We start from the raw sequence: 22,777 nt of genomic DNA, 5'->3' as shown, positions 1-22,777 counted from the left end.
AGGCAAAACTATGTACACAGTAAAAAGATGAGTGTTCGCCAGGATTCATGAGGGACATGGAGAGGGATCAATAGAAGGAGCACAGGGAATTTTTAGGGCAAAGAAACTATCCTGTGTGACACTGTAGTGGTGGGTACTTAATATGATTGTACAGCAGAGAAGCCTAATGTAATCTTTGGACTTGAGTTAACAACAATGTATCAATATTGTTTCATCAATAATGTAATAAATATACCACAGCAATACAAAATGCTTAGAATAGTGGAAACTGTGTATGTGTGGAAGGGGTATATAAGAACTCTATTTTCTTCTCAATTTTCTGTAAACCCGAAAACCGTTCTAAAAAATAAAGTATTAATTAAACAAACAGCCTCTTAAAACAATAAAAAAAAAGCGGGTCGCATTTAATAATGTCCGCATGTGTGTGCATAGTTTCTCATCAAGCACTAAATGGGGCCAGAAAGAATGCACCCAAACTGCTACCATCTGGATTCAAAGGCGCACAACAGCGTCAGAGTCCTGTACCTGGGGAGTTGAGGAAATTTTAAGTTCTTGTATAGTTCGAATTTTTATGATGAACATAAAAATGACCAAAACATGAATGCTTCCATTTCAAATATCTAACTGGTGTTTAGAGAGTTCAGCAATGGGGGTACATCTTTAAACATGCACTTGCAATAACGAAACTACCGCTCAGGAGTATGCTACTTGTAGGAACAACCACCTTAATCTCAGGGGTCAAGAAGGGGGTGCAGTTCGCAGGCCCAGGCTCCCTCGGTCCAGGGGCCAGTTGTCCCTCGGGCATTCTCAGTGGGCTCGCGCAGAGCCCCTTCCCGAGGCGCCCCGAGAGCGACCAGCGCTGAGCCGGGAGGAGAATCGTGGGTGCTGGACTAAACAGCGCCTTAAACCCCAGCTACAAGTGCTGATTCTCGTCACCCCCGGCTTTTCTGCACGCATCCAGTGCACTCCGGGGACCCTCTCGTTCACTGGACCACGTTAGTCGCTCCTTGCAAGCACCTGCTGGGCGCCCCACCCGGCACACCGGCGGGCGGTGGGGCGTCCGGGCTGAGAGTGGCCTGAGGCCCCGAGTGAGGCGCGAGGGAGTGTCCAGAGCGAGCGGGACCCCAGCCCCCGCTCCTCCTCGCTCCCGCCGGGAACCCCGCTGCGCCCCCAGCTCTGCTCCCGCGCGACGCCGCGCGCACCCCGCCGACCGGAAGTCAGGGGGCGGGCGGTCGGGCCGCCACCGCTCGGCCAATCAGCGCGCGAGGCTCATTAATAGTGAACGCGCCGGCCCCGCCCTCCGCCTCTCGCGGCACCGCCCGCCCGCGCAGACCCAGAGCGCGGCCGCGGACGAAGATGGCGACCGCCATGTACTTGGAGCACTACCTGGACAGTAAGCGCCTCCTCGCGCCCCCCGGGCCGCCGCCCGCGCGGCGCCCTCCGCGCCCTGCCATCCCCACACGCCAGGACCCGCGCGCAGACCCTGGGGCTCTTGGCAGCGGGGCGGCCCAGGCGTGGAGGGGGCGCGCGCGGGGCGGGGCGGGTACGAGGGTGGGGCGCGCGTGGGGGGTGCGGCGCGGGTCCCGCCGACAGGACCGCGCCAATTCCAGGTGCGTCACGGCAGGGCGGGGCCGGCCCAGCTCGGCCCCGCCCCCTCCATTGGGCCCCCGCGCGCTCTGGCAGGCCCCGCCCCTAGGGACGAGCCCCGCCCATCTCGGACAGGCCCCGCCCCTCTCCCGGGCTCGGCGCGGTACCCCGCCCCTCCCCGACTGGAGCCCATTCTGTCCTCCTTTGGCCCCTACTCTTCCTTCTTGGCTAGGTCTCCCCTCATGCGGCCTCACCCCCCTTGGTTAGGGTCCTCTCTCCCTGCCTCAGCCTCGCCCTCCTGGCCAGGCCCGCCCCTCTCCCCGCTTCTGTGTCCCCTCAACTCCTCCACCAGGCCTAGTCCTCCCCGCCCTCGGCCCCGCCCCGTCCTCCCGGGCTAGGCCATGCCCATCCGACCACGCCCTCCTCGGATAGGACCCGCCCCTACTGCGCAAGCCTAAGAGGGGTCCCAACCCCGTTGGACGCTGGGCCAGGCCTGAGTAACTTCCAGGTGCTGAATCTCAGCAGGATGGGGAGGCGGTGCTGGCATGGAGGGTCTCCTGGGGTGCTTTCTTTTCCGCGGGGGATCTTACAGGACTGGTTAAAGTCTGCAAGGCTCCTGCAGGTGTCCTGTTTACCTGTAGCTCAGGGTGGACCCTCCTGTACTTCTGAGCAGAAGGTTATTCCTCGCATTTCACAGAGGCTGAGTAGCTTGTCAGGGTCAAACACATTGAACCCAGCGGGGCTGGCTCCAGCAGGAGTGTGACCTGGGGCGATATTGGGGTGGGCTTGGGGGACTTTGGAGCACTGTGCTGCACTAGGGTTATTCACAGTCTCTCAGGCCTGGGTGCCCCACTTGAGGCTGCTGAGTAGGGGCCCCTGCTCTTGGGGAGATAGTGGGGATCAGCTCTCCCCAAAGGGTTGTCCAGTCCTCGGCATTTGTTCTGCTGTCCTGGCCTGCCCTGAGCACGTGGAGGGAGGCTTTTATCACGTTGTCACCAAAGAGGCCTGCACCCAGGTGTCACTTGCCTTGTCTGTCCCACTGCCTGCCCATTGGGCCCCATGAAGGGTCTGAGGATTGTGCGTTATGTCATATGGGGGCTCCTGCTTGCTCCCTACACACCTTCTGTGTGCCAGGAAAGCAGACAGGAGCCCCATTTTTCTGGAACTTACTATCAAATAGGCAGATGGATTTCTAAAAAGTTCACAGAAGTCTACAGCCATGCCACCCTGAACAAGCCCAATTCTGTCTGATTTTGGAAGCTAAGCAGAGTCAGGCCTGGTTAGTACTTGGATGGGAGACCACCTAGGAAGACCAGGTTCTGTAAGCGTAAAAAATAAAAAGTTCACAGAAGATGAAGGGCCAGGTCCTGAGAGCAGGGGCCGGGCCTGTCTTGCAGAGCTCTGGGGAGTAGGACAGAGCAGGGAGGTCCTGGCAGGGTGTGCTGAGCCCAGAGGCTGTGCTGGGAGTTCGCAGGACTGGGTGAGCTGGGGAGTGCTGGGGCTTTGGTTAGCAGCGTTGAAAGATTAGGTTGAGGTCTTAAAATGACCACTGGCAGGCGGGCGATTGGAGGGGTTCCAAGGCTGGATGCAGGAGCCCAGTTGGGGACTTGCTGTGGCCGGGTAGGCGGGTGAGGAGGGTGGCCTGAGGCAGGGAGAGAGGACCCTAACCAAGGGGGGTGAGGCCGCATGAGGGGAGACCTAGCCAAGAAGGAAGAGTAGGGGCCAAAGGAGTGCAGTGCAGACAGGTAAGCAGGGTGGGGTGTTCGCCCTGCACCATCCCACATGGTCTGTTTAAATGAATTAAACGAGTGAAATTAGAGGTTCAGCCTTCAGTGGCCCTCCCCCGCGCCCCGTGTTCAGTGGTCGTAGTGGCCCTCGTCATCAGGCAGCTCAGAGCACTTTTCCATCCTTGCAGGAAGTTCTGTTGGCCAGCGCTGATCCGCACTGCCTAGGGCGCTGGGGTTCAGAGTATGGTGAGGGAAGGCTGTGGAAGACCCCAGCATTTGGGACTGGCTAGCTGTGGCGGGTAATCTAGACAGCACGAATGGCTTGGGGTCTTAAGTGGGAGAGTCACAGCCGTCCTCGCTGCCTCTGCTCACAGCTCGTTTCTGAGTTTACCTCTGGCTTCTCCAGCTTCTGACAGCTTCTGACGTGTGTCGGCCCATTAGCAGTGTTTGGTGGCTCACGCGTCTGTCCCTAAAAGAAGATATCTTTATCCTTGCCCCCTGCAACCCCAAACACAAACAGAAGCCACAGCGGGCTTGCGATCTGTAGACGTTAGGTGCAAACCCTGGAGGCACGTGTGAGTGCTGCTCTGAGAAGTCCGTGTCTCTGTTTCAGGTATCGAGAACCTTCCCTGTGAACTTCAAAGGAACTTCCAGCTGATGCGAGAACTGGACCAGAGGACAGAAGGTGGGTTCAGGCCTTCAGTACAGCCAGAGGGGGGAGGCGCCGGGATACTGGGTTGGCACTGGGTGCCAGGGGCCTGGTGTAGCGGAGCCGCGGCCCAGCCTTAGGCTGTGGGCGCGGATGGTGTCTTAGAGCAGAAACACTTTAAACCAGACTTAGTTCCTCGGGTTCTTACGCATCTTCAGATCACGGCTTTGTAAGCATCATCCCCTCCTTACATTCAAAATGTTTGTTACTTTTCCTCTCTTTTAAAAGATTTTCTAATTTTAAACTACGTATGTAGATGCATAGTTTAAAAAGCGCTTTCGATCTCTTGGTATTTAACTCTCGTTATAAGTACCACATTTTGCTATTATTGCTTTATTTCCCTTCGGTTTTAGATTTTAGTTCTTATGAAAATGAAGACCTCCTCTCCAGTTGCACCCCACCCAGCTCACGCAGCCCGCCTTGCTCCCCCGCCTCCCGGGGGCCGTGGGTTGGGGTTTGAGTTGTAGACCAGCGATGGCAGTGCGTTCCCATCAGAACCACTCCGTGGGTAGCTCACGACTGAGCCACGCCATGCACTTCGCTTACGGGACTTTCTGAACAACTGTGCTTTTCTCGGAGTTCCTAATGGCTTTCCCTGTTGGTTCTGTTTTCCACATTCCACACACGTTCCGCGTTATCAGTGTCCTCTGTCCAGGTTCTCTGTGGCTCTGCACTGACACCTTCCCAGGAGCCCTCTGTCCTCAGATGTCCCTGGGCCGGTGGTTTCTGGCCCCGGGTCTCCCTGGCCTCCCTCCTTGCTGCTGCTCCTTCTTGGCCAGGACCCGCTGCCTGGGTCTTGAATGTCTTCGTTCTTCCTCTGCCCCCCCCGTTTCCTAGGAGCCTTGCCTCAGTCTCCTCCTGAGAAAGGGTCCGTGGGAAGGCGCGCCTGAGGATGTGTTCGTTCTGGCCTCATGTCGACTTGTCATGCGGCTGGGAACAGCTTTGCAGGGTGACAGCCACCCCCGGGACGTGTGAGGCATTCCGTCCTGGCCCACCGCTGCCACGCCGCTGCGGATATGTCCGAGGCCCTTGGGTCCCCAGCATTTGTCCACGGGGCCCTTCTCCCGCCCTCTTTAGAAGTCCCTGGCCCTCCTTCGCCCTGGGGTTCTGCGTTCCTGATGACGAGTGTGGCGGTGTGTGTTTTCCGTTCAGATTCCTCATCAGAATAGCTGTGCTTTCTCACTGAGGCGCAGCATCCTGACTTGTGAATACGGAGCCTACTTTTATTACGAAGTAACAGCATTTACGTTCCTAAATAAGCATAAACAGTACAGATTGCTTAACACACATCACCCGGTGAACCTCTTGCAGGTGAAGTGGTACCTCTGGCCCCTGGGGCCCTTTGTGACAGGCAGCCACCCCGAGCTTCCCTGCGTCTGAGCCAGAGCTGAGAGCCGCGTCTGCTCTGCCCTCGATGTCTGTGAACCACCCGGGGTGTCTCCCTCTGGGTGCCGCTCTTCCTGCTCGGGGTCCCCTTTCGTGGGTGACTCCCTGCTGTCACGTGGGGCAGCAGGTGGTTCTTTTTGCTGCTGGAGAGCAGCATGTCTCTCTCTGAGCGAAGGCTGGACATTCTGGTCGATCTGTGCAGCTGCGACTGTTTTTCCCCAGCATGTCCTGGCGTCTGAGTCTTTAGGGTGTGCACCTAGGGTAGCGGGCCAGGTGCTCGGGGAGGTGAGCACGTGGTATTCAAACCGGGACCCCTGAGGGTCCTACGGGGCAGGGCGCACGCCCGCCGGGCTGGCAGTCACATTCCGGGACGGCCCTGGGCGTCACCCAGCTTGGAGCGTCTGCGTGGCCCGCGATGCCTCCCTGTCTGCGGAGTGGGGGCCGTCACCTCTTTGCCGAAACTCGGCATTGTCGGGCTTCGTCTGCTGCCAGCCCGCGGAGCGCGTGCTGGCGCACCGTCAGGGACCGGCTTCCCCCCTTTCTCCGTCAGATAAGAAAGCCGAGATCGACACGCTGGCCGCGGAGTACATCGCCTCGGTGAGGGCGCTGTCCGCGGAGCAGCGCGTGGCGCATCTGCAGAGGATCCAGAGCGCCTACAGCCGCTGCAAGGAGTACAGCGACGACAAGGTGCAGCTGGCCATGCAGACCTACGAGATGGTGAGGCTGCTGGCGGGCGGCGTGCGGGCGGGGTCCGCTCGCAGAGCCAGCGCCGGGGCGCCCTTCGCGGGGCGGAGCTGCGTGTCGTCGTTGCTTGTGCGCTCGGCTGGGGGGGCCATCTGTTTACTCCACTTTTATATGTATTTTAATCCTCTTTGGTCAGCTTTAGGAAAGTCCCAGAATGGGTTGTGTCGTGTCGCCTCAGCTCATGTGGTGACACAGGGCTCTGTCCCGCAGTGTCCACAAGGTCGTGCGGTGAAGCCCTGCCGTCCTGGCGGGTGGTCACCTGACTGAGGCCCTTCCCTGCCTCTCCCAAAACACGACTGCGATTTCTTCAAAACCTGAGTTAAGATGTTTTTGAAAACGAATACCCTAGAAGGAGACCTCGTTGCTCATATTTGAGCTATTGATGCCCAAACGTCTGTGTCTTTAGAGTAAGCGGCCTGTTTTCTGGGGTGCTAGGTTCGATCAGTTACCATTAAGTCAGATTTTCTCTGTGGCATGTGAGGCACTTGGGGCTGCGGTTCATGTCCAGACCTGGCAGAGTGTTGTCACTCGCCCCGTGGGGTGGGACCTCCGGGGTCAGCAACCGTCAGGCCCGGCGCCCCAGGCACGGCTGCCCCACGCACGTCCTGCCGGGCGCTAGGCCGGCCGCTGCTCTGTCTCTCTCTCTCTCTCTTGGTTATCCTGTTTAAGGACCTCTGTGTTTTTAAATTAGGGCTCAGGACCGAGTGTCCTCGCCCCTACTCCACTGCACTCCACAGGTCTCACCACTGACCTCCAGGCTTCCTCCTGAGCGGGGTGTGTCCCAGCAAGGTGGCAGGGAAGGCCCCGCAGACACTTCGAGGCAGTGGCTGCATTGTAGCTGAGCTTTGTGGACTGGAGACCCCGCTGAAGGGCCTGCAGGTGCTCGCCGCCTAACTCGTGCCTCTCTGTGCAGGTGGATAAACACATCCGAAGGCTTGACGCGGACCTGGCGCGCTTTGAAGCAGACCTCAAGGACAAGATGGAGGGCAGCGACTTCGAGAGCTCTGGAGCACGAGGGTTAAAAAGCAAGTCTGCCAGTTTTCCCGTATTTTGTTATTCTAACAATGGAGTATTGAAGAATTTTGTCTGTTAAATGCGTTGGGCACATTACCGTAAATATCACGTTTGGTTAAACAGTAAATATCATGTTTGGTTAAACCTTGACCTATTTAGTGCATTCGGTGGAAACAACTGGGGTCTTTGTTGTCTTTCAGAAGGTCGAGGTCAGAAAGAAAAGAGAGGCTCCCGCGGCCGAGGCCGGAGAACCTCCGAGGAGGACACTCCGAAGAAGAAGAAGCACAAAGGAGGGTGAGAGCCCGTTTTTCTTTTCTCTTTTCCCCGAGACGCCGTCCGTGTCTGTCAGGGCTAGAGCAGCGGTGGCGGCCGCCCCGAGGACGCGCGCACACGTGCCGGTGCAGCCGCGGAGCTTTGGGCGCTACGGGTGCCGGCCTGGCGGCCCCCAGCAGCCCGGGGCGAGCGGCCTGGCCACCGGGCTCCCCAGGGAGGGCGCCGGCCCGAGCTGGACAGCCAGCGTGCGGGAGCGCCCGGCGTGCTGCCCGGCCCCTTCTCTGAGCCTGTGTCCTGCCCCCCCAGGGACACGCCCGTGTGTGTTGACGGTTCAAGCTAAGCCACTCTTTAGTAGCTGAGTATACATCTGTTGATCATTTCGTACATAGGTGTCTTTCTGTACATATTTATCACTGTGTGATTACGTTTATTAAATACGCGTGTCATTGAACTTGAAGTTGAGCATGTTTCATTTGAAGCCTCCCACGTGCCCCCCACCCCCCAGGTACTGTGGTGTTGCTTCGCGGAAGTGATCTTTAGACTAAACAGAAATGGTAAAATGCCAGGTGGCTTCTGTGACGATTCTGACCGTTATGGGGGGAGGTCAGACGACTTGGTTCCTGACAAAGAGGGAAAAGCTCTGTTATTAAACCCTGGGTTCAAACTTTCATCCTTCAAAAAAGCCCAGATGCCAGCCTTGGCGTTGTGAAGCAGCTCGTGGCGCAGACGTGCGGTGTAGTGAAGGGCCGTGGCGGCCTCGTCCCCGTGGCCTCGTCCCCACAGCCTCGTCCCCACAGCCTCGTCCCCGTGGCCTCATCTCGTCCCCACAGCCTCGTCCCCGTGGCCTCATCTCGTCCCCACAGCCTCGTCCCCGCGGCCTCTTCCCCGCGGCCTCGTCCCCGCGGCCTCGTCCCCGCGGCCTCTTCCCCACGGCCTCGTCCCCACAGCCTCGTCCCCGCGGCCTCTTCCCCGTGGCCTCGTCCCCGTGGCCTTGTCCCCACAGCCTCGTCCCCGTGGCCTCATCTCGTCCCCACAGCCTCGTCCCCACAGCCTCGTCCCCGCGGCCTCTTCCCCGTGGCCTCGTCCCCGTGGCCTCGTCCCCACGGCCTCGTCGGTGACTGGTGCCGCCAGCAGCCCTTTCCTGTGCCCGTCAAAACCACGACCTCCCCAAGCCCCAGACAAGCACAATCCCCACTTACCCAGTGTGGATTCCCATTCTTTCTTCCTAATTTTGCCTCCTATGTGTGCATTCCTGGACGTTAACCTTCGAGATTAACTTTGACATACACTAAGATGTTCTCATTTTATGTATAAGATTTGATGCTGCATTCAATTTCTTTAAAGTTATGGAACCATCTAGGCATTCCGTTTCTTTTTGAGTCAGTTTTGGTAATCTGTCTCAGGGATTTGTTGTTTCATATAAGTTGTCTGATTTATTGGCATCAAGTTGTTTATAATGTTGGATTATCCTTCTGATATTGTAGGATTTGTACAGGTGACTGCTTTTTCAGGCCTGTTGATATTGATTTTGTCTTGTTCTTTTCAGAGAAGTAGCATTTGGTTTTATTGATTTTTATTTTTATTGTTTTCTATTGCATTTAATTCTCTTCTTTTATTATTTATTTTTTCCTACTAAACTCAGATTTACTTTGCTTTTCTTTTTCTAGTTTTTTAAGTTAGAAGTAGTTTAGATCATTGGTTTTCACATCTTTTCTAATATAAGTATGCAAAACTATAAATTTTATTGTACTTCTCACAAGTTTTCATATGCTTTATTTTTATTTCATTCGAAATATTTTAAAATTTCCTCTATGGTTTTTCTGACCCATAGTGTATGTAGAGGCATATTTCCTAGTTTCCAAGTAATTTGAGATTTTCTGTGTCACTCTCAGATTCCCACTGCAGTTTTAATTTTGCTGCGATGAGAGACATTCTAGCACTGAAGCCCTCTGCAGCTGCCTGGGAGCCGTGTCAAGGTCTGTGGTCTGTCCCGCTGAGTGCCGCACGTGCACTTGGAGGTCGTGTACCCTGCTGTCAGGGGTGGCGGCCCTCCTGGCGCCAGCTCCGAAGCCGGGTCGGCGGTGTTCCAGGCTCAGCGTCCTTGCTGATTTTCTGCTTTGCTGTTCTATAAATTTTTGAGTGAAGATTGTTGAAATCTCCAACTCTAGTTATGGATTTGTCTGTTCTCCTTTCTGTTTGGTCAGTTTTTTACTTCGTGTATTTTGAAGCTCTGTTGTTTGGTTATACATGTACATTTAGTGTTTTAGAAAAATAATTTACTCCTTTGTCATTATTTATTTCTCGTAGCACTCTTTGTTCTGAAGTCTACTTGGTCTGCCGTTTCTGTGGCCTCCAGTTGTCTGATGGCGAATATTGGCATGGTGTATCTTTTTCCTTTTTCTTTTACTTTCAACATGTTTATGTTTCTGTATTTAGAGTAGGCCTCTTGAAGGCAGCAGATACTTGCTTTTTTATCTGGTCTGACAGTCTCTGCCTTTTCATTGCGATAGACTGTTCAGATTAACACAATTAGGATATCGTGCTCTTAGTGGTCTGTTTTTTTCCTGTCTTCTTTTGGATTGATTTTTTTATATATATACTCCATTCGAAGGACTGTTGCAGTGTATACACCCTGTTTTATTAACTTCAAATAACATTGTGTTGTTTCACAGGTAAGACCAGAATCCACACACGCACTCTACCTTCCTATCATCCTTGGAATCTTTACTTCTTGATGTGATGAGCCTCACGTGTTAGTGCTACCGTTCTAGGTCTAAACCGCTGATTACCTTAAGCAGGTTTTAAAATGTGAGAACACCTCTAACATTCGCTCCGCATGTCTGCCGTTTCCAGGCTGTTAACCTCTAACGTCTCACTCCTGCTTGAAGAACTCCCTTCAGCCTCTTCACAGTGCGAGGCGGCCAATGGTGACGAATTTTCTCAGTTTTTGTTTCACTGAAAATGTCTTCCTTCACCTCCATCTTTGAAGGATATTTTTGGTGGGTGTAGAAGGTTAGGTTGACTCTGACACTACAGATGCCTTGATTCTGATGAGAAATGACTGATAATTTTTATCTTTGTTCTTCATGTAAGTGGCGTTATTTGTTTTTGCTGCTTTCTATGATTTTTCTTTAGCAATTTGATATTTAACAACCATACTGGGTCCTGGTGTGGGTTTCTTGTGTGTATTTTGCTCGGAGCTTATTGAGCTCCTTGGAACTGTTGACTTACACTTTGCATCAAATTTGGAATGTTTTCAGCCAGTTCTTCAGATATTTTTTCCGGCTTCTTTCTCCTTATTTATGGGACTCCAATAACATTGATGTTAGTAGCTTGATGTTTTTCCACATCATTGAGGCTCTGCCGATTTTTTTTTTCCTGCTGGCTTTTTTGGTCAACATTTTTCTTTCTGTGCTTTAGTTTAGATAGTTTCTATTACTCTATCTTCAAGTTTTTTCTTTTTATTTGACATTGGTTAACAAAATCCACTAAGTTTTAGTTGTACACTTTAACAGTGAGGCGTATATATGTTTACACTGTGTTCATCTCCCATAGTTAGATTTCTTTCTGTCACCACATATTTGACCCCCTTGACCCCGTCTCTAGTAACCACTAGTCTATAGTCCATGTCCATGAGTCTCTGTTTGTCCTGTTTATTTGTTGCTTTTAGGTTTATATCCTAAATATAAGTGATACATGTTTACAACTTTTTCTGTCTGGCTTATTTCGCTTAGCATGATCCTCTCGAGGTCCATCCATGTTGTTACAAATGGCAGTATTCCATCTCTTCTTCTGGCTGAGTAATATCCCATCGTATATATATACCACAGCTTCTTTATCCATTCGTCTATCGTAGGACATTTCGGTTGCTTCCATGTCCTGGCCACCGTGAATAATGCTGCTATGAACATCGGTGCACAAATATCTTTTTGGATCTGGATGGTCAAACCTTTGGGGTAAATACCCAGTAGAGAGATTGTTGGATCATGTGGTAGAGCAATTCTTAGTTTTTTGAGAAACCTCCATATTGTTTTCTGTGATGGCTGTACCAATTTGCAGTCCTACCAGCAGTGTATGAGGGTTCCTTTTTCTCCACATCCTCTCCAACATTTGTTATTGCTTGTTCTGTTGATAACAGCTATTCTAACCGGTGTGAGATGGTATCTCATTGTGGTTTTGATTTGTATTTCCCTAATAGCTAGCAATGTTGAGCATCTTTTCATATATTTGTTGGCCATTTGTATGTCCTCTAGGGAGAAGTGTCTGTTCAGGTCCTCTGCCCATTTTTTGATTGGGTTGTTTGTATTTTTGTCATTATTGAGAAGTTTTTTCTTTCTTGGTGTTTAATGTAATCTTAATCTCCCTTAGTGAATCATTCATTTGAGAGATTTCCTTCTCAAGAAGTTCTGTTTGTTTCTTTTTTATACCTTATGTTTCTATTCATATTTTCCTTGTTTCATTAATATACATATTTACAATGACTTCTTAAAGACTTCTCTTCTGATTCTATCTATGTCATTTCCAGGTCTATTTCTTCTTTTTTAAAAAAACCATTTTGTTAAGGTGTGACTGGCGTGTGAGAAGCCGTGCATATTCAATGTCTGCAACTGGATCGTGAGTTTGGCAGGCCTGTTTCTCTTGACCGATTTTTCTCCTCGTTATAAGTCATGTTATCCTTCGCGTATCTAGTAGTTTTTGATTGGGTGCTAGACAGTATGAATTTTGTGTTGTTGAATATCTGGATTTTGTTGTCTTCATTTGGTGGATGTTGAATTTTTTAAAATTCTTGGTCATTAGTTTAATATCCCATGGATCAGCTTGATCTTCTGCAGGTTTATTTTAACCTTTGTGAAAAACTTTTTCTTAAAGGGCCAGATAGTAGATATTTTAGGCTCACAGGCCATGTTGTTTCTGCTGGAGCACTCAGCTGCGCGGTTTTATATCAGAAACGTCCACAGAAAATATGTACACATGTAGATGAACAGCACGCTGCGTTTCGGAGAAGCTTTGTTTACAGAAGCGAGTGGCCGGCAGCCCGCCTTTTGCTAGTCCCTGGTCAGGCATCGTGCGCTCTAGGGTCGACTCGGTGTGACCCTTCTGAGCGCTCTTTCGCGTGCCCTTGGAGTGAGATGAGGCCCCTCCATTCTGTCAGCTGGGCGCTCTGGGGATCGTGCAGCTCACAGCTCCCCGGCCCTCTCGCCCGCGTACGAACGGCTGAGAACTCAGAGAACATCCCTTCGCAGGCGTCCGGAGCGTGTTCTCTGCAGCGCCCCCCGCAGCACCCGGCCCCCGAATCCCTGAGCGCTGTGTTCTCCTCCGCAGCTCCCGACACCCGTGCCTCCCGCCGCTCGGGCCGGAGTGTGCGGAGCGCCTCCAGGCAGCACGCCCGGGGCTCGCGGGGGTCGCCTCGTCCGTTTGCCCCCCTCGGGGTCGCGGCCCCGTGCCGCCCTCTGTCCAGCGTCAGGAAGCAGCCGTCGCACGCGCGCCGTCCAGTCTGCTCGCCGCTCTCAGTGGGAGGGCAGCTCGCCTGGCGCCACTCCTGTGGCGTGGTCGCAAGTAGAAGTCTTTTTCTCTTCCTTTTTTGGGCGAGGCCATTAAGTGTCTTCAGTATGTAAGGTTTTCTCCCATGCCTTTCTTTTCTCCGTGGTTTTCCTTTGAAGGACCATTCGACTTGTGGAGTTTCGCAGAGCCTGAACTTTCCGGATGCGACGTGAGCCGGGGGCTGTGCGTCTTCACCGCGCGCTCGGACGGCGCTGCTTGTTCGCCCCGTGGGGTCGGCGACCTCGCTGCGGAGGCGCACGGTCTCGCGTGTGCTCTGGGAGGGCGCGGACGCCAGCCCTGGAAGCCGCTCGGAGGGGCCTGGAGAGGCTCTGCCGGCTGCCGGTGGCCGAGGCCCAAACATCGATTTCATATGCTGTGGTTATCCGTCTGGAGCACCCATTCGCGTCCCTTTTTTGGATGGATTTTAGTTCCCTCATGAAAAGTCTTCATACGTGTGTCCATCTCATTCACGATTTCTCTCTAGTGGCCGCTTCGCGACCCCGTCTGCCGATTGTAACGTCTGGGCCACCTGCGCGCCGGCGTCCGTTGGCTTTTCCCCTGCTCGCCAGCCACGTGTTCCTGCCCCTTTCACGTCGTGCGGTTTTCCACGTGTGCGACCTTAGCGCTGGGGAGTGGGGTTTCTGCTGTCCCCCAGAAGGAGCCGGGCGGGGGCCGGGTGTCCCCCACGTGGACCCAGTCCCCTCTGGTGTCTGAGGTCGGTTCCTGCATGAGGACCCAGAGGTCTGGCTTTTACCTGTCTCACCTCCGGCCCTGCTGTGTCCACAGTCGCGTAGGTCCGGGGAGGGGGCCGGCTGGGTCGGAAGCAAGCACCTTCCCCGAGGATGCGGCGGGTGTCTTCATCTGCCTCCCTGTCACCCTCTGCGAGGCCCTTGGGCCCAGTGACGGGACTGTGGGGCGGCAGCCCGTGGGTGTTGCCCAGGGTGGCCCCGTCACCCCCGCCCGCGCTCCTCAGTTTTCCATTGTCTTTAACGTGGTTCTAGCGCTTTGTCGGGTTTGCGTTTCGACTCGTGTGGCAGTAGCGTGCCCTGTGCTGGGCAGCCCCGGGGGCAGCTGTGCCGCCTCCGGGGAAGAGCAGTGTGCCTCTTCCTCCCCCGAGGGCCCCCCAGAGGGGACGGGATCTCAGCACTGGGGGCTCTGGGACAGGAAGTGTGCTTGGCTGCGCCTCCAGGACCTCGGTGACGATCCCCCCGGGCCCTGCCGGCTTGCCGCTCCCCTGACGTGTGTGGTGGTGTGCATGTCGGTGACCGCTGTGTAACGGCGGAGGCGGGCTGCTGGCCGCCCAGCACGGAGGACGCACGGGCGTCAGGTGGAGACCGGGCCGCACCTGGCGTGTCCGTGAGAACCCCTTCCCCTGCACGGCCCCTGAGCAGTGGCACCGTCACTGTCGCTCGCAGATGCCGGACAGGCCGAGGGGCTGAGGCGAGGGGCGCGTGAGGGTGTCGGGCCGTGCGGGCACCGAGGGTCAGAGCGGGCGTCTGAGTGGAGGCCCGGGCGGGGCTCTGAGGACACAGCCCTGAGACGTGCGTGGCGAGCCACTGCCCTGCGTCCCCACTGGCCCCGCGGCTTCGAAGCCTGCTTGTGGATAGGGCCGCTTTGGCACGTCACAGCTTGTCTTCCCTGCTGGGGGCCTCAGAAGAGGCAGGGAGGCCCCCAGAGCGGCATGCTCCTGGCCTCGCGGACATTCCCCTGCCCCGTCTGGGGCATTGCACGAGTTTGGCTGCCCCGTCGCCACCCCGGGGTCCGGCCTGGCCAGTGCTGCTCTCCAGCAAGGCAGGGGATAGTTCCTCTTCAGCCCCTGAACCCCAGGCCCTGGGCGAGCAGCGCCCCTGCAGGGGCTACCCGGAGCACTTGGGAGGGTGCCCCAGCACTGCCGGCTGAGGGGTGCCCGCCATGCCCAGGGGAATCCGCCTGGAGGAAACTCTACCCAGCAGGGCCAGAGCGAGTGGCGCGGACAGTGTGGCCTCCGGCCTGGCCGAGGACGGACTGGGCAAGGACATCCCTGCGGGCGCCCTGCCCGCCACCTGGCCGCCTCCCCCAGGAGGGCAGCAGCGCCCGTTGCCCCCTCAGGCGACGCAGGAGCCACCCCCAGTCCTGCCTGCTGGCTGGGCGGCGGCCTCGCTGCGTGGTCCCCCCAACCCCTCCAGCCTCTCCTGCTGCCACTTGGATCTGGCCAGTGCCTTGAACCGGCGTGGCAGGTGCGGGTCAAGCGGCAGCCGAGGCGGAGTCAGCGCCGGAGCCTGGGGAGCAGCGCACAGCGTGGCATGCGCGGGCCTGACTGTTGGGGGGGCCTGGTCACCTGGGGCGCACCGGGAGGCAGGACACAGCTGGTGGGTGGGACCGAGTGTCACAGGCCATGGGGACAGATCTAGGTTCCAGCAGGAGCAAGGAACCCACGTCCTGGCCTGAGGACTTATGACAGTTGCCTGAAGCAGTGTTCGCGCTCACGGGAAGGGCACGTTCTTGTGACATTCGCAGTTTCAGACATGAAGAGGAAGCCCTGCGTGTTCCCAGAGCCGGCAGAGCGGGGAGGCCTGGGCCGGCCCAGAGCCCAGGGGCAGCCTCGTGGGGGCAGCAGCATAGGAGAGGGGCATGTGGCGGCCGGGGTCACCTGGAGCCTGGCGCGTGACCGGACAGGGACGCTGAGCCACATCACCCTCGCCGTGACATGGAACTGTCTGTGCTCAGCGCCCCTTTGCCACACGGGTTTCAGGGCACGTGTGTCCTTGACGAGGGCCTGGGTCAGGGGCTTTCCTCTCTGTGCTGACGGGAGCCTCCTGTCTGCGGCCACAGGGAGTTGCTGCCCCATCACCTTCCTTCTAGCGTGGACGCCGCTGCTGCCCCCCTGCTCTGCTGCAGACCCCGGGGGAGTGGCCTGGAGGGACGTGTGGGCAGCTGGGGGTCCCGTCTGGGCTGCTGCTTAGAGACCCCGAGGGGAGCTGAGGGTGGACGGCTTCCCTGGGGTGGGCGCTGTCAGAGGTGGCCCTGATGATGAGTGGGCAGTGCGGGGCTCCCAGACGGAGCTCGAGGGAGGGGAGGGGGGCTGGCGGGCTCCATGGGTTTGGGGTGAATGTGCCCGAGGGGTGTGCAGTGGGAGCAGCCAGCCATTCTTGTGGGAGGGGCCGGGGCGCTGGTGAAGGCTGGGCTGCTCAGACACTGGATTGGTCGGGCGGGGTCCAAGCCAGGTTCTCAGGTGTCACCTGCTGTCTGCTGACAGGTAGTAATGGAGAGGACCCCCAGAGGGCTGAGGAGGGTCGACCTGGGGTAAGGGAGGGAGCCCCAGGAGCAGGCTCTGTCCAGGTGGAGGGGCCAAGATGGGGTGCCCCTGACTGGCCGTGGACACGATGCCAGTGCTGGGGGGTGAGCGATTCTCCCTCGGCCTCTCGGCCTCTCGGCACCTCTGCCCTGGCCCGCGCCTGGCACCATGGGGCGACGCGTCCCCAGCTGTCTGCTGCTCATGCTGCTGTCTCCTGGCAGGTCCGAGTTCACCGACACCATCCTGTCCGTGCACCCCTCTGACGTGCTGGACATGCCCGTGGACCCGAATGAGCCCACGTACTGCCTGTGCCACCAGGTGTCCTACGGGGAGATGATCGGCTGTGACAACCCAGACGTGAGTGTCGGGGCATGCCGAGGGGGGTGCTGGTGCAGGACGCGGGGCTGGAGGTGGGGGGCAGAGGGCGGCCAGCGCCATGGGGCCTAGCGGGCGGGGCCGCCCTTCTGGCTTCTGTGTCTGCACATGGAGCAGCTCGGTGACTGCCCGCCTCCCCCTGCCTTCCAGTGTCCCATCGAGTGGTTTCACTTCGCCTGTGTGGACCTGACCACGAAACCCAAAGGAAAATGGTCAGTATGGGGCCGGGTCTCGTCCCGCCGGGCAGGCGTCTGCGTGTGCCGGCTTCCCCCACGAACGCGCAGGCGGCCGGGCCTAGGGGGGCCGTGCCTGCTGGGCTCTGGGTGCTCTTGGTGTGGCTGTGGGGCCCAGGCCATGTCGCACGCTGTCCTGGGTCTCCAGCCGAGCTGGCAGAGGGACGTGTGCTGCGCGCCTCGCCCGGGGTGCGTGTGTGCCCACGCGTGCACACCGCCGCCGCCCACCAAGCGCGGGCACCTCCGCGCACCTCCGCCGCCCACGCGCGCGCACCTCCGCCGCCGCCCACGCGCGCGCACCTCCGCCGCCGCCCACGCGCGCGCACCTCCGCCGCCGCCCACGCGCGCACACCTCCGCTGCTGCCCTGCCCGCGTGGAGCGCGGCGCGGACGACAGATAAAAGCGAGAGCGGGGGCTCCTTCTCCCTGGGGCGGTGTTGGCGGGGTCGGAGCCCAGCGTCGGACGGGGCACCGGGCTGGCGTGCGTGCTGTCTTCTCGCGGCAGGGCCCAGCTCCTCCTCGCTTGGTCCTGGATCACTTGTCCCTGAGATGTCATTGAAATCAAAACTTGGTGTCGTTTGCTTGTGCTCAATGGACACGTGTCCTGAAATGGAACCTCGACGTACGCCATCCCGTCTGTGCGTGCAGGCGGGTCAGAAACCCGCGGGGCAGCCTGCGGTCCCCCGGTCTCCAGCGGCCGACAGCGAGGCGAGGGCGCTTGCGTGCCCCGGAGCCCTGCGTGGTCGTGCCCGGCAGTGGCTCCTCGGGCACCGGGAGGCGTGGGGGCGTCTGGGAAGTGACGCGGTTGGCCCCTGACCGCGCCTGCGCCGTGCCTGACGTGACGGGAACGCGGGGGGCGCTGCGGGCAGGGGAGCGAGCAGAACTGGGCAGCCGGCCCACGCAGGGTGGGGGCAGGGGCGGGAGGTTTGGTTTGGTTTGACCTGGGACTGCCGGGTTTGGGGGGCGGGTTGGCAGGCGCTGGGAAGTTTGCTTCTGGGAGCAGCAGGGCTGTGGGGCAGGCGGAGCCAGGGAGGCAGGCTGGGGGCCCGTTTCAACTGTCTCCCTCCCAGCGGGGTCACTTCAGAGGCCACCAAGTATAGAGGTTCCTCCCCAGTCGGTAAGGTATAAACGGAGTGATGCGCACGGTGCTGGGGCGCTTGCTTCTCTCTGGCCCTGGAGGGGGTGGGGCGGGGCCAGGGGCCTGGGCAGTCCCGGCCACGCTCGGCCAGCGCCCCGCTGGGATACTCAGGAGGCTGCGGCGGAAAGCAGCGTGGGCGGTCTGAGAGTCCCCAAGAGACTTCTGAGCCTGAGGCTCTGGGCCTTGCTTGCCCAGGGTCCTGGGCAGCGCCATTAACTTGGAGACTCCTGGCCTCTCAGACGGCGGGTGTCGCCTGCACTCTGGTCACCGCCGACTGTGACCGCTCACCATGGCGGGGGAAGCCGACTGCGGGCACACGTGCGCGATCGAGCCCCCGCTCCGCTTCGTGGTCTCTCGGTGCCGCTTCGCCGGCGCCCGCTGTCCTGGGGGGCCCAGGAGACGGGGCGGGGCCTCCGGGTGCTGGCGCAGGCGGCGCAGAGGGCCGATGGCTGTGCCTTCCTTGTCACAGGTTCTGTCCGCGCTGCGTTCAGGAAAGGAGGAAGAAGAAGTGAGGCCAGGAGAGCCCGTCGCCGTGCCCCGCCGTGCGCAACGCAGTGTTTTAACTTCGTTTTAAAACGACCTTGTTCCGAGTGATATTTAATAACTCAATGGCCAGTTGTAACATCCTAAAACAAACAAGAACCCACCTGAGCCCTGTTTGCACAGAGGAGCAACCGCATGGGGACTTGCCCCGGTGGCCTCGCCCTCGTGACTGCGCGCGGACCCCGGCCGGCAGCCGCGGCGCGTGGTGGGCGTGCCGGGCCTGTGCCCCCCCCCTCCCCGCCTGGTGCGCACACTGCCACCGCGCCGCAGCCCGAGCTGTGAGCCTCGCGCGGCCCGTCAGCGTCCTGCGCCGCTCCCGAGAGCCCGGCACGTCCGTCCACGCCGAGGGCGCGCGCAGAGCCGCGGTGCTGACGGCAGGCTCCTCCCGCCTCAGCTCTGCCTCACCGTGCCTGCCTTCGTCTTCTGGACTCCTGCCCTTGCCCTGCTGGGCTTGCACCTTCTGGGCACGACCGGGGGTGGGCCGGCGGCCAGAGGTTCCGGGCCCAGCACTGGCGACGGACTGACGGCGTGGCCCGGTGGCTGGCGCTCCGGCCCTCTGGGCATCACAGACGTTTTTACTGTGAAGGTGAAGTTAGTGTAATAGCAGATAGTGTGTCTGTATGAAGTGAGTCCGGCCCACTAAAAGCTGACTTTAACCCGCTTGTGTCGCACAGTAGGTCCACAGCGTATGTGGGGGTCGACAATTATGTGATGTGATTTGTGTATTTCTTGTGTCACAGTAGCTGTTCTGGAATGAAGCTAGGGAACTAGGGTGTGCTGTCTGTTTAATCAGCACTCGCCAAACGATCTTGAGCTTTCTCCTTGGTGCTAGTTGGGGACACGGCACACGTCCGGCGAGTGGGCTCCATCTGTGATGGTACCTGCAGGGTGACTCCTGGGAGCGGAAGCAAAGTCGAGATTTCTGAAGACAGAAGAGAAACCTGTTTTTGTCCTCAGGCCTGAAAAAGACACCCCTGAGGTAGACTCGAGGTGTGAAATGCCCAGCATCAGAAGAATCTTGTTTTCTCTGGGAAGGTCGTCTTGGGTGACTCACTGCCTCCCTCCTGCTTCTTAACGTTCTGCCAAGCAGAGGAACCCAGGCCGAGGGGAGCTGGGGAGGCTGTCCTAGACGGGCTGCTCCTGTAGGTGACAGCATTCGCCAAGTGACAGCGAGGGTCGGAGGGCAGCCAGGGCCCAGCTGGAATCCCCCATCTGTGGCCCTCAGCGGACCTCAGGCCACACTGGACGTGTCTGCACTGCTGTCCTGTGTGGAACGGGCCGAGGAAGCAGGACTTCCAGGTGACTGTGGGGTCACAGGTCAGCATGTGTGACCCTTCCCGTCTCAGGCCTGGTGGTTCGGCTTGTCCCTGGCCTGCCCCTGGGCCCGGGAAGCTCTCATAGCTGGCTCCTTCCTGGTGGGGGCAGCATCAAGCTGAGCACCGGCCGCTCTGGGAACGAGGCACACTTGTATCGTGACTTAGCTCTGTGTTAACGCAGGTGTTTAAAACTGTGGGGAATAAATTGTGGAAAACTGTTTTCTTCACTCTTTTACCAGTTTTTGTGGAGAGCTTAGGTAAGTAAGTACAGTGAATGAGTTTGTGATGATTCTTTAGAAGCTAACTTAATATTTGTACTTCGTTTTAGAACACTTAGCAGTCGCTGTCCCCGGGGGACACAGTGGTGTTTGTGTATGTAGGTTGACGGCTGGTGGTTCTGAGTGACACCTGATTTCCCGAGGCCTCGCTCATTCCCAGGGAAGGTGGCCGACTTCTATGTCTCGAGCTTCTGTTTAAAATTCAGTGCTGTCACCCTGCTTCACTGTAACGTCCCGTGTATCCGCCAGTTTTAAGTTTCTGTGCTTATCTGTTTCTAGTGTTTATTTTTGCCAGGTACAGTGATATCACCAAAATAACACGCACACACCTCTGCAGAAGATGGAAGGGAGCAGACTAGGAAAGCTACCCAGACGCTCCTGGGATGGTGACCGGCCTTCCTGACTTGTCAGCCCTGCACACGAGTCAGAACTACTCGAGTGCTGTCTACCTGGCCGTGGGGGGCGGCTGGCACCCACACTGCTCGAGCACCCGAGTGTTGCCCTGCACGGCCTGGCTGCCCTCATCCTGGGTCATTCGGGCCAGACCCCTGGCCCTGGTGCCAGGCCCAACATCTGATCCTAGGGGCAGCTGTGCAGCCAGCCCCATCCCCCTGGGTTGAGGGCTCTGGGCCGGGCCCCGCAGTCCCCCCTGCCGCCGTCAGAGCCGAGGGCACGCGGGCGGTCCGTGACTGCAGGTTATCATCACCTTCCTGCTCTCAGCTGCACGGTCAGCCAGCACCTGCGGAGCCTCTGGTTCTCCGACAGGAGCCACGTGCTGCACTGGTACAGTCTGCTGAGCTGAGCCCCACATCTGTGGCTGTGTTCGTGGAGCTATTGGCTGGGCCGAGGCTGAGTGACGGTGCCCACTCTGCAGGCTGGGGCCCCTGAGCAGGGCCGGGAGAGCTGCCCTGCAGTGGGGTCTTGCTGGGATCCATGGGGACACAGCCATGTTCTAGACAGCCACGCTGCACCTTGCTGCCTTCCGTGTTCCTAGGTGGGGCTGCTCTGAGCAATAACATTGTCCGCAGAGCAGCGTCCCCACGTGCCACAGCCGGCCGGGCCTGCCCACCGCAGGGCTCGGACACGCCCGGGCACTGCAGAGGCAGCGTTTTCCTCGGTTTTCAGTGAACAGCAGTTGGTTTCATTACCTGTGTCGAGAGGATTTTAGAATGGGAGGTCTGAGGAAAATGTCCTCATTCAGGAGACAGTTCTATAAAGTTCCTTTCTTCCTATGTCTGTATTTTGTGGTATTCACCACATTTCATCCAAAAAGACAATGCAGCTTTAACATGAATGTTACCTTTTATTTTCAAGGGATTGCTATGTCCCCTTTGTAAAGGAAAGATGCTATTGTAAATCTTTTTATTAAATAATGTAAAGATGTATATGTATTTTTGGATCATGTTATAGATTATGGATATATTGTTTAATAAATGAAGTATTTTTTGGAATGAAATTAGAGAATGCATCCTTTTGGGAAAGGATAAAACCTGAGTGTTGTACCCAGAGATGGCCAGTGTCGTCCACGTCGAACTTGGAAGGGGCCGTGCGGTGAACCAGAGGGTCGTCTGCCAACCACAGGACTGGGTAGGACCCGCGCCTTGGTCAGCGGTCAACTCTGCGCTTCCACTGTGTTGTAGTGTCAGAAGTTGGTCCCCAGGGTGAGTGCCATGGGGCACTTTATGGAGGCTCAAAGTGCTCTCAAACAGGCCTGCCCGCCAAGATCTGCATGGGTGTCAAGACTCCTGGGGAACTGAACGGTTCTTAGGACATGGCTTTGAGGGCGTGGATGGTCAGGGGCCAGAGTCCCAGCGTGGTTGCCGTGACAGAGAGGCACAGCCTCTCACCTGTTTCCCATGTGAAACCCATTCCCGGACCTGGAGTCTGCTGCTGGCCAGTCCCCCTCTGAGCACTCCAAGGAGACCTGCCACTCTTTGTGCGGGGACCGCCTGGGGAAGGGGAACACCAGCAGTTTGGGGGGGCAGTGGTCATCTTCACTGGTTCTGAGTGGTTCCTCGTCCCCAGTGGTCCATGGCACTGCTGGTCTACTAGTCGGTGCATGGGCCTGGGAAGCGACAGTTCGAGGGTTGTCTCTCAGTGCCCGCCCTGTCACTGAAGAAGATATGACAACTGGCAGGCTTCCCGCAGTGACTGACCTGTGGAGCAGGGACCATGAAGGTGGGAAGGCCCAGTCCGGATGGTCCTCTGCCTGTCTCCCTGCCGGCACAGTAGTGAAAAGCAGAACACACCCTTGACAGGCAGGTGCAGTGGGAGGGACTCGACCCCCAGGGCACCTGTGGGGATGCGGTTTACGGAAGCCTCGATTCCGGCTGCAGCCCTGGTACCAGAGCAGGTTGGCACGTGTGGCCCTGGGCACGGCCGTGGGCTGGCGAGGACCCATTTCTTCTACTTCAGCCTTGTCCCCGCGTTCCTGGACATCTGGCTCTCGGTAGCCACCTGGCCCAGAGCCCCCATTGTTGGAACTCTCCCACAAAGCATCACCATGTTGGCTGAGCAGACAAGTACAGGAGCTTCTGGGGCGGGGCCTGTGCTTCGAGGGTGAGAGCTGAGCCCTGCTCAGGTTCCCTGAACGGCAGTCAGGAAGGGAGAGGTAGTGTCATTGACTGGCCATGGACCTGG

General features: G+C 57.6%; 1 protein-coding gene and 1 pseudogene across 1 annotated transcript; both read left to right on the top strand.

Moving 5' to 3' along the window:
* Positions 1 to 1,301: 1,301 nt before the first annotated feature.
* ING5 (inhibitor of growth family member 5) lies at positions 1,302 to 21,593 on the top strand. Its single transcript, XM_016135159.2, has 8 exons — positions 1,302 to 1,393; positions 3,928 to 3,999; positions 5,960 to 6,126; positions 7,067 to 7,178; positions 7,368 to 7,461; positions 16,477 to 16,612; positions 16,781 to 16,842; positions 18,470 to 21,593. Exons 1-8 carry the CDS (start codon positions 1,357 to 1,359, stop codon positions 18,510 to 18,512), a joined length of 723 nt encoding a protein of 240 aa, XP_015990645.1. The 5' UTR covers positions 1,302 to 1,356; the 3' UTR covers positions 18,513 to 21,593.
* LOC118614111 lies at positions 2,797 to 2,915 on the top strand (annotated as a pseudogene).
* Positions 21,594 to 22,777: the final 1,184 nt, after the last annotated feature.

This window comes from Rousettus aegyptiacus, unplaced genomic scaffold, assembly GCF_014176215.1.
Source record: "Rousettus aegyptiacus isolate mRouAeg1 unplaced genomic scaffold, mRouAeg1.p scaffold_m13_p_2, whole genome shotgun sequence".
NCBI classification, from domain to species: Eukaryota; Metazoa; Chordata; class Mammalia; order Chiroptera; family Pteropodidae; genus Rousettus; species Rousettus aegyptiacus.
The sequence above is the reverse complement of the archived record's forward strand: the minus strand, read 5'-3'. Positions and strand labels throughout refer to the sequence as shown.